General features: G+C 37.8%; 1 protein-coding gene across 2 annotated transcripts; it reads left to right on the forward strand.

Annotated features, from left to right (window-relative positions):
* Window positions 1-225: 225 nt before the first annotated feature.
* LOC141435286 (antichymotrypsin-2-like) lies at window positions 226-8703 on the forward strand. 2 transcript variants are annotated; one of them, XM_074097983.1, is made up of 8 exons: window positions 226-281; window positions 2066-2200; window positions 2424-2627; window positions 3384-3473; window positions 4110-4250; window positions 4838-5053; window positions 6774-6918; window positions 7524-8703. In XM_074097983.1, exons 1-8 carry the CDS (start codon window positions 228-230, stop codon window positions 7892-7894), a joined length of 1356 nt encoding a protein of 451 aa, XP_073954084.1. In that variant the 5' UTR covers window positions 226-227; the 3' UTR covers window positions 7895-8703. The 2 variants fall into 2 exon arrangements, with proteins under 2 accessions (XP_073954084.1, XP_073954085.1); XM_074097984.1 differs by lacking the exon at window positions 7524-8703 and adding an exon at window positions 7095-7423 and having other exon boundaries at window positions 6774-7017.
* Window positions 8704-16437: the final 7734 nt, after the last annotated feature.

Here is a 16437-nt window from a genome sequence, read left to right on the forward strand (position 1 = left end):
CAGACAGACAGAGTTACTTTCGCATTTATAATATTATATAGTAGGGATAGTAGGGATTTACCCAGAGTACCCAACTTTACTAAGACGGATGACGTCACTGTCTGGTCGTTTGCTACTAGGTAATACTACAGAACCGGATGGCTAAGTTCAGATGGACGCGCGATGATGCGCGTTCATCTAAACTTAGCCTAAAGTATAGTTCATTTGCTGCCAGTCTGTGTACAGATATGGAGGAGTTCGTATCGCGCTCTACCGCAAATTTCGGGGCGAAGTTATTTAAAGTAAGTATAAACACTGTATTTACCGATAACGCTGTGGCCTTGACGTTTGCATAATCGTTTTTATTGTTTTATTTTGCTTTTACAACAGGGGCCAAAAAAAAATATTTTCTAAAAACTGCTATCTGTATTATCTTTTGTCAATGTATATAAACTCGAGATTTTATTTATGCTGAATAGAAAACTTAGTGGAGTTTCATATTATGATCAAAAATATGCTAATATTTAAAAGTTATAAAATGTATTTCATATTATTTCATGGTAAATAATTGGGTAGAGTAGGTAAATAAGCGTGGTAAAAAAATATTTTATTCTAGGTAGTCCGTTAGTTTTATTATTGGAAACATTTTTTTTTATTATTTCAATCATACAAAAAATACAAAATTGAAGCGCGTTAAAGTTCGGGAGCAGGGGGCCGTGACGTCACTCCTTAGGTGTGACGTTACACGGAACTTTAACTGGCTGTAATACATTTTTTTTAGTTTAATTTACTTACAGAAGAAAAAATACTTGTCCGATTTATTTTTTTATTCTAACTGAAGGACTCATTTTGTACTTTGGCCCAGTTTCTCGAAGCAGATTATAGTCTAATAATATTAGTGTTTTGTCTCATTTTCTCATACAATTTATGAGACAAAACAATAATATTATTTGACTAATATGCTTTGAGAAACCCGAAGTCACAGTAAAGTTGTATACAACTAATAATTCCAATGATCTAATTTTTCCTTTGCGTAGAATAGAAAGGCCCAGATCGGTTTTTATTAATAGCTGAAAATGTAAATAATCTATATATTATTGAACTTTATGATCATATACTAACGACAGAGTATTGCTTCTTGATTATACAGAGAGACTGTACAGAGAAGAGTGTTTAAGAAAGAGAGAAAAATATAGATTTTTTAAAAATCAGTAATATTAAAAATTCAACCGTTTTTTTCCGCGAAACGTTGCCTCTATAACTATGTAAATTTTTATAACATTTTAATAAAAAGCTTAAAACGACAGTAATTTCTATAAAGTAATCGAGTTCTTTGATATGAATAGTTAAAATATTTAAAAACATTTGTGTTGATAAGAAGTTAATTAAGATAATGACATGATTTAAAATAAATAAATATTAACAGTAAATTGTAATGTTTTGACAAATCTCTACATGTTTATGTTCTTGGTAATATATCTGCATACTTGCCAACCAATACCGGTTGAACATCAAAATTTAGTTACGACAGTATTTATTAAGATCTCTGCTAACTCACTGTTGGCATTTTTGAAGATAACAAGGATTTCATAGGTACGTTTAAGTACGTCGTTCATTAAGCAAAAATAAAAATAAAAATTGCCAAAAGGGGCCACATCCTTCTGGCTACTGGAAAATCTCAAAAGAGTGTAATTTGAAAAGGAGCCAGGGTCTGTTTTATATTTTTGCGAAAAATTTTAAAATATTTCTTTTTCGCAAATAATTATCTTCAAGTTATGAATAATTTTTTTGAATGATTTAAAGATTTATTATTTCTATTAGTATCGTTTTAGTATGATAGTGCCATTTTTTTATTTGCCTGATACATAATACCTAATAGCTAAATTATTCGAGTTTTTTTTTAAGTTTTAATATTTTCCTGATGTCTTGAAACTAGATGATGAAATTTTAAATCTAATGATATTTGCATAACAAACAGTAGAGAAAAATGACTTAGAGGTACATTTCAAGCTGGGAGAAATTTCCTTATCTGCTCGTACGCAGAAGGTAACTGCGAGCTATTTTGTTTAAATCCCGTATTTTGCAGGAAGCCTATTCATGGCGACATAATACACTATGCTCTCCGCTGTCGGTTGAAATGGTGATGGCGATGCTAGCTCTTGGCAGCAAGGATAGGTCTAACGCAGAACTGCTTCAAGCCCTGGGCATTCCTGACAATGATGTAAGTAGCAGCAGCTTTATTAATATTAATTATCAATTAATTCCTGGTGAAAAACCGTACAAACGCTCATGCACTTTTGGCTTGCATGCTTCTGTACCACATTTCTTTAGAGTTTGTCATCCTTGTACCAGCTTCTTGCTCAAAAATTACAAGCTGCAAGCATGTTCGATTACAGGATTCTGGCTTATGTAGAAATAAAAGCATAATTCTCTTTTTTTTGCAGCTCCTATCATCATTCGCATACATCAAATCTACTCTCAAATCTATCAGAGGCGCAACCTTAAATGTAGCTAATAAAATCTATATTAAAAATTGTGCAGAACTGAATCCTGGCGTAAAGAAGGACTATGAAGAAATATTCGAGTCGAGTATAGAACATATAGATTTTAGTCTTCAAGGAGCTACTGCTAATGCCATTAATAATTGGGTAAGACAGTGGCTGTAAGACAGCATTGTATACATTTAGCAATAAGTCATCATTCACCCCCTCTCATTATGCGTTCAGTTCGTTGTAAAAAAAATCTGCTCACCAATTGGAAATCTTACCGTAAATATTAGCTACTACTTACTGTCTGATTTATCGAGAATAATGAAAGCCTGATCTAAATAGGCGGAAAATCTGAAATTGCAGTAACCTTCAATAGCAGTATTTATTTTAGTAAGATTTAAAGCGATTAAAAGTCTTGTAATATAATACAAAGCCATCAAGTGCTTGTGGTGGTGATAATTACTATTTTAAATAATTTATTGAATCAGGCGTTACTTTGCGGAGGTCCATATCATGAACTAAAATAATTTCCTTGCTCACCCGCGACCTTACGTAACGTAAACGTATGTGGGTACTTGGGGAGTTACAGTGACAAGTTAAACGGTGGTTGTGGTTCGTTAGTCTAACAACTGGTAGCATGGTGTACGGTTGTGTCACTCTGAAGATGAGCTCTGTTTGAGTTCGAAACGCGTCAGTGTAGTGTGGTGGTGGTGATAGATGGGTTTGTGTGATTTGTGTGTGTTCTTACAGTGTGGAGGTGGAGGAACTGCATGAACACGCATATTTTGCATAAGCTTAGCTATCGTAAGGTCGCGGGTGAGCAAGGAAATTATTTTAGTTAATTTAATTACTATTTTAATAATGTGGTGTGATTTATTTTAACATAATGATTCTTCTTTACATAATATTTTCCAGTTAGCAGAACAAACAAATAGTAATACCTCCCTTGGTTCTGCCTTGGCTATAAATACTCGTTTGGTGCTCGTTAATACGATCTACTTCCAGGTAAGACTATTATTGTTGTTTTTAATTTTAGTGTCATAAACTAGACAGATTTTCAAAAAGTACTTAATTTTAACGATGAAAATAGGCACTTTGTTGTCCCATTTTCATTTAGTTAAACAATTCTTTTTATCTACACCCATATAGTAAATCCTCAATTATGCGTTCAAAAACCATAGGTAATGACCAGCATTACGACATTGGATTCTATTATGAACACGGCTGTATCGTAATGAGATTTCATACATCATTACAGCATTATTACAGCGCCGCGACCTCGTGCAGCAGCAGGTCGTCGCGCGCAGCCTTTGGGACAGACATACCTACCTAGTTCTCGTTAATGCAGGTCATTCTCAATGGTTCTTGAACACATGATAGAGAATTTAATATATGGATATAGATAAAATATTGTATGCAACTTTACGTAATTAGGCCTTAAAACACTCATGTGACTCTATTATGAATCTCGGCTACGCCTCGTTTCATAAACCGACACTCGTGTTTTAAGGACCCCTATTACGATACAGTTGCATAAAATACTATTAGCAGTCACCTTTATAATATTTGATATAAGTTCTGTAAAATCAAATAGTTTTAAAATATTAATCACAATTTATCAATTAAATTATTATTTTCGAGGGCGTGTGGGAAAAACCATTTGACACGAGACTTGACACGCGCAGTCTCTTCCATACATCACACACCACAACTAAAGTCATTTTGATGAGAATCCCGAAAACATGGTTCAAATATGGGGTCAGTCTAGAACTAAACGCAAGGGTGAGTAAAACGCTATTTAAACCAAAGTTAGAAGTGATCAAAGTTCTTCATCTTCTTAAGGTTCTTTATCTCCAGTTGAGTAATGAAGTCTTTTTATTTGTGTATCACCGTTTAGGTATGCTACTGCTGCTCTTTTAATAATGTTTTTCCTAGGAGCTGTAATATAGTACGGTATACATGCTATCAGATTTTTCTCAGTAGAGAAAGCTCGTGGTTGTAAACTAAGTTTAGAGCTTCAAATATCTTTTCTCTCTTAGGTGGGTAAGATATTTTTGTGTATTTTGTATTAGATAACATAAAATTAAGTTTTGCACAGGAACAGTTTCATCGTACTTATTTTTGCAGATAGAGGATACCCGTGTCACCTACACTAGGCTAGGCCTGTCCCGTAGGATGAGACCTTTACAATGATTACCTATTAAAGTATTAAAGTAAAGTAGGTATGGCTTTACTGTGTGTTAGAAAACTTCCAATTCAAACCGTTTTAGTGGTTAATTGATTGAATATGCTGTATTTTTGGCCTGTATTAGGTACCTACAACAAAAAGTTTGGAGTCAACTATAACTAGTAATGTTTATATTGTTTAGCTGTTACAGTTGAAGTTTGAAGGTGGCGAAGCTAGCATGGTGATTGTTTTGCCAGACGAAGCCGATGGTTTGGATGCAATGATACAAAAGCTGGGCTCAGGTCACAATATTATGGCTGACATCGAAACCCTAAGGAATACTGAGCTGGAAGTGATGATGCCAAGATTCAAAGGACGAACAGCATCACAATTGAATTTGGTATCACATTTGCTTAAGGTAAGAATTTCTCGATTGTTATTTTAGATATAGACGTACCGATGGAAATGAGAAATATGATGAAGGTATTCCTGTCATGAATTCAATGATATACGCAGATAATCAGACAAATAAGAATGTCAACTTCTAGATAGGTGAAGAAAACAGAGAGATCTTCAACATTATTTTCCAATCTCTAGCAGACTATAAAAGGTGAGGACTTGTAGAACGATGAGAATTTTAGGTATTCATTTAAGTGCAAGACATTTCAGTAAGCTAGTCAAAGTAACTGATGCAATAAATCGAAGATCATAAGAAGCTGAATCAAATTGGAAAGGCATGTGTTCTGCAATTGTTGAAGCTAAGTAATGGTACCACGGGAAAATGGATCTTACTGAAAAACAGCGTGGTTTGACGCAGCATAATGCTGAGTGGGCCCAATCCCACTATCCTATCCTATCCTTCCTACTAATATTATAAATGTGAAAGTATGTGTACATGTTTGAATGTTTGTTACTCAAGCACGCAATAACGGCTAAACGGATTTACATGAAACTTGGCGTACAGATAGACTACGATCTGCGTTGAGACATAGAATACTTGATTTTCCGGTAATGCGTTCCCGTGGGATACTATTTCAAGTTTAAACAAGGATAGAGGGCACTGTCCATGAACGGTGACGTATCTCGGCTCTCAAAATGACGTGTTAACTTCGTCTGCAATAACAATAGATGGCGTTGTGCGAGCGAACGTTGTCCTTTTAAATTGTTACTGTATTCTTTTTTAAAGCCAAACTCTGAGACACTTATTTTCTCAAACATGACATGAAATATTGACGTTGTGTTACAAATAATAGGCCGAGAAGTATCGCGCTGCAGGCGCTGCGGCTCAGCTGCGTGCGTGCGGTCACTCTAGCAGCCTGCAAAGAGATTTCATACAACCTTGCAGGCCGCTGGCCGGCAATGCGACCGTCTTTTGTTTCAACGCGCGCTCTGCGACACGCACGCGGCCCACGCCCAGCAACACCACAGCACGCACAGCAGCACCGCCAGCAGCCAGCGCGACACGCGCGTACACAACACGGCGACCAGACTAGCGTCCCGCCAGCTTCATTTCTTGTTTTTTTTTTTATTTTATTTTATGTAATGTTTGAGAAAAGCATTATACAAGCCTCGGCCGGAACCTGGGGTTGCCGGCCTCGCATCCCTATCTATATCTACTTGGCCGGCAACCCCCTACTTCCCGGCCTCTACAGTAATGTACTATTATTTATATATGGTAACAAGGATCGGGTACGTAAACGGTTGTCGTTGTATATTTCAAAAATTGCACGTGCATAATATACAACAGTTCAGTTATTTTACTTCATAATACGGGCGAAGCCGCGTGTTAAAGCTAGTAATATTATAGAGAGTTTGTTTGTATGTTTGTTCCTTCATCACGTCTAAACCACTGAACTGATTTAGATGAAATTCGGTATGCAGATAGTTTGAGTTTCGGAGAAGGACATAGGATAGTTTTTATCCCGGAAAACTTCATAGTTCCCGCGGGATAGCGGTACGAGTAACTATAACGGCTAACTATTAAATGTTTTTTTTTATGTATTGCATACTCTTACTCTTATATAAATCTCCCTCTCTTATTATCTCTTTCGTAACGATGTTCTATACAGCAATTTAATGTAAAGTCTCCACTACTGATATGCGCGACTCATTTACATCAAATCATTGTTTCATTTCAGCTTGGTATTAGATCCATATTCGATGAAAGAAAATCAGAGGTCAATATGTTAACGACAAACGAAGACCTATATGGTTCCAATGCGGGCCAAAATACTTTAATTCAGGTGGACGACAGAGAGAACACTAGAACCGCTGACTGTTCTAGTAAGTATTTTTGGAATAAAGTCCTTTCGAAAATACAAACTGAGACATGGATGCACAGAAAAACCAGAAAAAGAGACCAGCGCTGGGAATCGAACCCAGGTTGGAGTTGAAATAAAAAATACAAAAAGACTCCAAAAAAAAAAAACAATCATAATAAAGTCCTTTGTTTTTTTTAGAATATTTTATTATTTTTTGAATTTATTTATGGAATAAGTTCCAAATAAGTACCCCTTGTTGGCGGTGCCAGCCTCGCGGACCGTGTCCCGCTCCCGCCGCAGGTCGCCGCTGTTTTGCGCTCTGCGATGGGTGAATGCGTCTCCTGGTACCGAATTGGCCATGTGCTTGCGTGTAGATGGGCGTCGGTAAGTGAAGAATGTTTGAGGTTTTGCGTGAAGATGGATGAACGGCCTTCATCTGTGTATTAACGTTATTTACTAATTATTTTGTTTTTATTGTGTGTATAGCTTAGACTCTAAAGTTCATAGTGCTTTAGTTTTACTGTCATACCGTGTAATTTCATTAAATAAATAAATAGTGTTGTTGATTCCGGTAAGTAGGTTACTGATGCTACTATTTAGGTTTTCTCAACGATTTGTCAATTTCAGTGTCTACAATGGAGGATATCCGCACTGATCATGGGGTCGAACACTTTGTAGCAAACCGGCCATTCCTCTACATGATCATCGTCCGTGGCCTTCCAATCTTCATGGGCAGCTACATTAAAAGCAGTCGACGCGACATTTTGAACTATTCTTGTAACCACCACAACCGCAAATTTTCTTTCTCAGTGAGCACGTTTTATTCCCGTTATGACAACACCTATGAACAGCAATGGTTGACTCAAATTCTGGAGAACCATATGGAACACGTTATCGGGTCTGCTAATATAGATAATTGTAGAAATAGATATACTGAACAAGGTCAACCCAGTTATAGAAATCGAGCAGATTTTTTTCTTCAAAGAAGATATATGTAGATAGTCAAACTATTGAATATATCCCATTTATTTTTAATTATCAATGGCAATACTTGTGATCCAGATCCTGGCCCGCAACCCTTGTAAACTTGTAATGTAATATTGTGTACACTCGTCTGCGTACCTCCGTTCTGTACCACAGTTACTGTATTATTGTGGATTATTAGTGGTATCATCTGTAGTTCTAATAAATATTAAACAAATAATCTTGTTTCATTTTAGGCGAAAGTGTCTTCAACAGACATAACAATTCTTGTAATCGAGATCCCGTCCCGTAAGTTACTTTTAAGTTAGGACTGTTATTTTTTTCTAATTTATGTAATTTTGATTATGTGTGTTTGCAGGTTACAAATAAACGTTTTATCTATCTATCTATCTATCTAACCCTTGTAAACTTGTAATATTATAATCAGGCCCTATACCACGAAGTGCAAAGTTTGAACTTCGTATCTTTCCGTCCCGCTAACGCTGATTATTAATTATTTTATACGAAAGTGAGAGGGACGGTACGATACGAGCTTTGATTTTCGATTTTCGTAGTAGCCCCCCCTGACGTCCGCACCTTCTTTCTACTCCACTTATTTAAGTTAGGTATAGCAAACCTTGGCTACTTGGTAATTCGGTGATATTGCGTTATTATCTTACGTTGAGCTCATAATAGTGAATTGCAAGCAAATAAATCACCGCCAACCTGATTGCAAGCATCAAAACTGACAGCTGCCAACGATAGCTCGCATTTCCTCGTAGTGAGATCTGTGTAAGATAATAGAGCCGTATCACCGAATTGCCAAGTATCACCGAATTGCCAAGTATCACCGATAAGCCAAGTATCACCGATAAGCCAAGTATCACCGATAAGCCAAGTATCACCGAATTGCCAAGTATCACCGAATTGCCAAGTATCACCGATAAGCCAAGGTTTGCCTACTAACGTTAATAAATATTAAACAAACAAAAAACTCGTTTTATTTTCAAACTAGTCGCCAACCGCTCAACCGCGACCAAAATTTCGAAAATGGCCTTCATTTACATTGTACGAAGAGCGCTTATGAAAAATTGTACATGTTCCTCCTGAGGCCCGACGTAAAATTTCTGTTTTCACAATTTGAACCGAACATCAATTAAGTAATTTTTTTTTAACCTCAAGTGACCAGAGGATCCAGGAGGTTCACGGAATATCGGGATAAAAAGTAGCCTAATTGGTTTAGCGATCTACATACCTATTAAATTTCATCCAAATTCACAACCATTTTAGATTTTAGCGCCAAGGAGTAACAAATATAGACACTCATCATCCCAGCCTATATACGTCCCACTGCTAGGCACAGGCCTCCTCTCAGAACAAGAGGGCTTGGGCCATAGTTCCCACGCGGGCCCAGTGCGGATTGGGAACTTCGCACGCACCATTGAATCGCTTCGCAGGTTTGTGCAGGTAGACACTCATATATTATTTTTTCTTTTTTACGAAAAAGTGGTCCACCTGATGTTTAGTAAGCACCACCCGTGGACATCCACAACACCAGAGCATTGCAGATGCGTCGCTCCTCGCAAACAAAAGTCTCATGTGCCCGTAATCTTGTCAGCTGTTATATTTTCCGCGCTAGAGTACAAAAGCGAGTAAGATGGTGGTGGTGACCCGGACGGAGCTTGTTCAGGTCCTATACCAGCTGCAGTATTTGAACCCTCATTAATAAAAATATTTTTTTAAGTTGATAGAGAGAATGTATCAAAATCAAATAAATCAAGTTCATAAAAAAAATAAGCCGCAAAAGCTCTTCTATAATGTCTTGTTAGTCGATGCCATTCACCATTCAGAAGTTCCGTCCTGTGGAGACGATCCTGGCCGGACCACCAGCATTTCACTACCTATTTCACTATTAAGCTTTTAACCGCCAATACCTAGTTTTCATTCGTACGTGCCCGTGTCGCCTCCTACACCGAAACAATATGACATTTTGTCTTAATAATAAGACTACGGCGATAGTGGCTGGACATTGGGTGTTTTATATATCAGACTACGGCGGTCAAAAGGTTAGTATACCGTCACTTATCTGTCACTTGTAAGTATGCCAAATACGTCAATCTGACCACTGGAAGTGAATCAGAATTAACAAAAAAACTTAAATTAAAAATTTTAAAACTCCCGACAAAAAAAACGCCAGCAAAAATATAAAAAACGCCCGAAAAAAACGCCGCCATATATGACAACTAAAAAGTAAAAAATAATTATGCACTACCTAGCTTTCGCCCGCGACTTCATCTGCGAAGAATTCGTTTATCCCTATCCCGCGGGGACTATGTTGATTTCCCGCAAAATTAGCCCAAGTTAATTTAGTATTAAGTACCTAGTATTTTTTTTTATCTAAGCGTCGTTGGTGTCGGGGGACCGCTAACGTTAACAGGAAACTAAATACTAAATTAACTTAGGCTAATTTTGCGGGAAATCGGCATAGTCCCCGCGGGTTAAGGATAAAGGAATTCTTCGCAGATGAAGTCGCGGGCAACAGCTAGGAGTGCATAATATTTTTTTAATTTTTAGTTGTCTTTTTTGGCGGCGTTTTTTTCGGGCGTTTTTTATATTTTTGCTGGCGTTTTTTTGTGTAGGGGGTTTTAATTTTTTTAATTTAAGTTTTTTTATTTCATGTCTTTTAAACTGGTATATTATTATTTTTAAAGTGTACTAGTGTGTTGGATATCCTGGCTGCAGCATCAGCTCATCGTGTTGCCACCATTGCATTGCATGTAGAATCAAATACTGATCAAAAGGAATCTGATAAATTCGTAACTCATATCAAATCATGAATTTATTGAATGACAGAATAACAAGTCACAGCGGTAACCCGAGTAACGAGGTATAGAGTTAAAGAGGTGATACGATGAAGGTATATATCAGGTCTCCCCCGTTAATCAGCCGGAGGGACCCCGGCGGCGGGCAGCATCTGGTCGGCGTGGCGGCGCCAGCTCTCGCCCCCGTCCGTGGTTACGCGGTAGTGCAGGCGGCCCAGCCTCTCTGTCACGATCCCGAACTCCCATTTCTTGTTTGGGTGCGAGTAGTTGCGCACCTGCACTCTGTCCCCTTCTGAGAAAACTTTTCTGACGGCTAAGTTGCCGTAATCTATTGCTGTTCGAGGGAAGCTTTCTCCTAGCATGACATGCAAGGTGGTTCGAATATCTCTTCCGAACATTAGCTGATACGCACTTTGACCAGATTGATTTGGCGTCCGTCTTAACTGTGTTTTTATAAGGTGTAGTTTATCATTTAGAGTACCAGAATTTGACGTCATGCTGCTAAGTGCTTTCTTTACCGTTTGTACGCAACGTTCAGCCTGGCCGTTTGTAGCAGGGTGGTAAGGTGCGGATGTCCTGTGTAAAATGCCGTTATTTTTAAGGAACTGTTCGAACTCGTTTGAAGTTAGTTGACGTCCGTTGTCAGAAACTAAGATATGTGGGAATCCAAATACGCTGAAGATTTCTTTCAGTTTGCTTATGCACCAAGAACTCGTTGTGGTCTTGGTTGGAATAATTTCCACCCACTTTGTAAAGGCATCTATGATTATAAAAAGTTGATTTCCGTTAATAGGGCCAGCAAAATCAATGTGAATGCGTTGCCACGGTTCAGTAGGTTCTTCCCAGTGGTGTATGGGTGCCTTTTTTGGTTCATTTTGTTTAAGCCTGCATGCTCTACATGTTTTAACTTTGTTTTCAATATCTTTATCAATGTTCTTCCAATAAATGAAACTGCGAGCCAAAAGCTTCATTTTAACAATTCCAAGGTGCCCCACGTGCAGTTCGTCGAGCACGGCTTCGCGTAAGGTTCTGGGAATCGAAACTCGGATGCCTTTAAGAATGCAGCCGTCTTGTAATGTAAATTCGTTGTCGTTATAGCCGTATTGCTTTAAACTTCTTCCTGTTTGTAAAGCGTGTAAGATTGTCTGAAGTTCCGGATCGTTCTGTGTTTCTCGAACAATATTTTGAATGTTTACTGACAGGTTATTAATTTGCTGTGTTTGAAAAACCGAATGTTGATCAATTTTATTCTCCGGTGTTCGTTCTGATGGAAATCTTGATAAATAATCGGCGTTAGAGTTGCCAGCCGAGGTGCGATATTCAATGTCGTAATCGAATCCGGATAAGAAATGTGCATAATGAAACAATCGCATGGTGCTCATCGCTGGAAGGGTTTTATGTGGGTGAAATATACTTGTAAGGGGTTTATGATCCGTAATGAGAATAAATTTTCTTCCGTAGCAGAAGTGAAAAAATTTTTTTAGGCCCCAGTGGATGGCCGTAGCCTCTTTGTCGATCTGACTATATTTTTTCTCACTTGCTGTTAAACTTCTCGAAGCGAATGCTATTGGTCTCTCGGAGCCATCGCGTAGTCGATGAGATAGAACCGCTCCGAGGCCAGTGGGTGAAGCATCAGTTGCTAAAACAAGAGTCTTTTTTGGATCAAAATGAATGAGAATTCGCTCACCGGAAATTTCGTTCTTGATAGCTTTAAAACTTTTTTCGCAATCATCAGACCAATTAAATTTTACACCCTTTTTTAAAAGTTCGTTTAAAGGGTTCGTAATGGTAGCAAGGTGTGGTATAAATCTGTTGTAATAGTTAGCCATTCCGAGAAGGGTGCGTAGTTCACTTACGTTGGAAGGGCGTTCTGCGTTCATGAGAGCCTGTGTTTTCTCCTTGTTTTTGTGTAATCCATTGCTATCAATTGTGTGTCCCAGATAATTTATGCTGCGTTGAAAAAATTGACATTTCTCCTTGTTTAACCGTACATTGTAATCTTTAAGTTTCTGAAATACCTGTTTTAGGCGAATAAGTAATTGGTCTTCGGAAATGCCTTGTATAATTATATCGTCGAAGAAACACTGCACTCCTTCTATTCCTTGTAATAGTTGATCCATAAATTTTTGCCATAGGTTGGGGGCCGTTTTTACACCAAACATTAATCGATTAACTTTGTAAGTTCCTTTATGGGTACTTAACGTTTGTAGTAGAGCGCTTTCTTCGTCCATTTCCATGTGTAAGTAGGCCTGGCTAATATCCAGGGTGCAAAATAATTGGCCACCGTTCATCTTTGAGAGGATATCTTCGATTATCGGTATAGGATATTGTTCATCCTTGATAACTTTGTTAAGGGTAACCTTGTAATCGGCGCAAAGTCGAATTGAGCCATTTGGTTTGACAATAGGTACTATCGGTGTTCCCCATTCTGCTTGATCGATCTTGGTAATTACTCCCGATGAACAAAGTCTTTCAATTTCGTCATCAACCTTTTGTCTTAATGCATAAGGTACTCGTCTCGGCTTTATGAATATAGGTTGTGTATTTGCCACAAGACTCAGATGGCCTTTGTAATTAGGAATTTTCCCAAGATCGGGTTTAAAAATTGAGTCTGAGAATTCTTTTAAGATTTCGTTTAATTGCGAGTGGTGTTGTATCTGTAGAGTTTTTATGTCGGCAAGTTCTAATTTAAACTCTTTCATCCAGCTTCTTCCAAAGATAGCGTCTACGCTTTGATTGATGATGTATAGTTTTCCGTTGAAATGTTGGTCATTGTATTTACATTTGACGTAGGTGACTCCAAGTGGAATTATTATTTCTCCTGTATATGTTTTTAATCTGATATCGGTTTTATATATTTTGCTTCCAAGGTTCAATTCTCTGTATTGTTTAAGGGACATTGACGACAATGCTGCTCCAGTATCAAATTCCATTTTTACTGTCTTTGAATTTATTTCCAAGGTAATCGTGTACTTGTCCGATGATTCTGTTCGCAGTAAATGAATATCACATAAACTCTCAACTGAGGAATTTGAGCTATTTAGCTTGATTTGATTATTTTCATTGTTTCTTAAGTTTGTATCGTTCGAAAAATTCGTATCTCTAATTTGTATTTGGTTGTTTTGCTGGTTGCGTTGCATGCATACTTTATGTAAATGGCCTCTACGATTGCATCGTTGGCAGATATTAGAAATATGTTGACATTCGTTGGCCCTGTGGTCACTTTGACCACATCTGTAACATTTGCCTTTCAAGTCTTTGATAGTAACAATGCCCGGTCGGCTAGTCGATGGTATTAGTACATTGTAGTGCTGCTGCCGTGTAGAAGTAATTTTGTTCATGGAGTCACTCTTTATATTTTCAAAATTCGTTAAAAGTTTATTTTCATTTTTTCCCAATTCAATTGCTGTAGCTATTTGAATAAGTTCGGAAAAGGTAGAGGTTTTGTTGTTTTGAAGGATTTTTGTGCGAATGTCTTCATCTTGTATACCTCTTATAAATTGCAAGCATAGAAGATTTTCAGATATGGATTTTTCGCAACCATGACATCGAAATTCGCAATTCAACGTTAGCTTTTTCAATTCAGTTGCATACTGTGCTATAGATTCGTCCGTATATTGTTTTCTTGTAATAAATTTATGTTGTAGTACCCAAATGCTCGGTTTTGGATCTAAAAATTCTTCAAGTGTCTGGGTTAGTTGTTCCAATTGCATTGTCATTGGGTTTTCTGGTGAGCATAGCACATATATCTGTTCATGGAGGTGAGGCGGTAAGGTGGATAGAAAAGTATACGTCTTCGTTTTCGGATCAGATATATTGTTCAAAGCTAAATATAGTTCCAGACGCTTAACGAAATTATTTATGGACTCTCCTTCATTGAACGGTTGGAATTGAAATTTCGGGGTAGTTTGATGCAATTGACTTACAGAAGGTGATACATTGACGTTGCTTGACGCACTTAAGAAGACTTGTGAGTCAATATTATTTTTGAAAGATAGCAATTTTAATTTCAATTGTATTGTTGTTTCCTCAAAATCTTGTCTGTATTCCACTTCACTGTTAATATTTTCCTCTACCGTTTCTAATTCAATGTTCGATTGTAGTTCTTGAAATTTTTGTAAATTGTCCGTTAAAGATTGTATACGTACGTTGATTTCATCAATGTTGAAGTTTGCCTGGTTTGAAATTATGTTTTGCGTCTTTGTAAGTGTGCCGCGCAGCACTGCCCGCGCCCGACGGGCCTTTGATACATCGAATGGATTCATGGGTTCATAGAATCTCGTCGCCAGTGATAAATTCGTAACTCATATCAAATCATGAATTTATTGAATGACAGAATAACAAGTCACAGCGGTAACCCGAGTAACGAGGTATAGAGTTAAAGAGGTGATACGATGAAGGTATATATCAGAATCAAACACGACATATCTGCTATTTATTTTTTCAAGAGTATACTGGTGTGCTGGATATCCTGGCTGCAGCATCAGCTCGTCGTGTTGCCACCAATGCATTGTATGTAAAATCAATTACTGATCAAAACGAATCCAAACACGACATATGTGCTATTATTTTTTATAGAGTGTACTAGTGTGCTGGATATCCTGGCTGCAGCATCAGCTCATCCTGTTGCCACCATTGCATTGTATGTAGAATCAAATACTGATCGAAACGAATCCAAACACGATATATCTGCTATACTTTTATCAAGAGTGTACCTACTAGTGTTCTGGATATCCTGGCTGCAGCATCAGGTCGAGAATTCCATAATCTTGCACAGTTATATAGCATACATGGGTGTTTAAAATTTTAGGTCTCAAATATGTTTGAAAGTAAAGTAAATGCCCATTATGCGTCTAAGATTCCTACCGCAGCGAACAAAAGAGCTGATGATCTTGAAACGGCTGCACCGATTTTGATAAAACATGTCTAAGAACCATCGCTAGAAAACCTGCTTTCAAATAAAGGAAAACCGCATTCAAATCGGTCCACCGGTTTAAGAGCTACGGTGCCACAGACAGACACACAGACACACAGACTTACAGACACACAAACACACATAGCGGTCAAACTTATAACACCCCTCTTTTTGCGTCGGGGGTTAAAAATAAACAGGGCAACTAAAAAGTTTATGTTGAAAAAATTTTTTTCAAGCTTTTTGCGACCCTACTTTTTGTTGACTGACTGTACTCGTAATTGCATTGTTATTCAAATCGCATTAGCGTACCAAATTTCAAGTCGATGCTATTAAGCATTGAAGAGTTTCGTCCTGCGGAGATGGTCCAGGCCGGACTACCTGAATTTCACTACCAGATTAATGAATTGTCACCGGATTTACATAAGTATGCCAAATTTCAAGTCGATGCTATTAAGCATTGAAGAGTTTCGTCCTGCGGAGATGGTCCAGGCCGGACTACCTGAATTTCACTACCAGATTAATGAATTGTCACCGGATTTGCATAAGTATGCCAAATTTCAAGTCGATGCTATTAAGCATTGAAGAGTTTCGTCCTGCGGAGATGGTCCAGGCCGGACTTCCTGAATTTCACTACCAGATTAATGAATTGTCACCGGATTTGCATAAGTATGCCAAATTTTAAGTCGATGCTATTAAGCATTGAAGAGTTTCGTCCTGCGGAGATGGTCCAGGCCGGACTACCTGAATTTCACTACCAGATTAATGAATTGTCACCGGATTTACATAAGTATGCCAAATTTCAAGTCGATCGGACCACTGGAAGTGGGTCGAAATTCGGTTA

Source organism: Choristoneura fumiferana, chromosome 14 (assembly GCF_025370935.1).
Source record: "Choristoneura fumiferana chromosome 14, NRCan_CFum_1, whole genome shotgun sequence".
Lineage (NCBI taxonomy): Eukaryota > Metazoa > Arthropoda > Insecta > Lepidoptera > Tortricidae > Choristoneura > Choristoneura fumiferana.

Excerpts from the sequence above, each read along its gene's own strand:
- LOC141435286 (XM_074097983.1), top strand. The coding sequence starts at position 228 with ATGGAGGAGTTCGTATCGCGCTCTACCGCAAATTTCGGGGCGAAGTTA. Across the intron at positions 4,251-4,837 it reads GTCTAGAACTAAACGCAAGG|CTGTTACAGTTGAAGTTTGA; the intron begins GTGAGTAAAACG and ends TATATTGTTTAG. Across the intron at positions 6,919-7,523 it reads TAGAACCGCTGACTGTTCTA|TGTCTACAATGGAGGATATC; the intron begins GTAAGTATTTTT and ends TGTCAATTTCAG.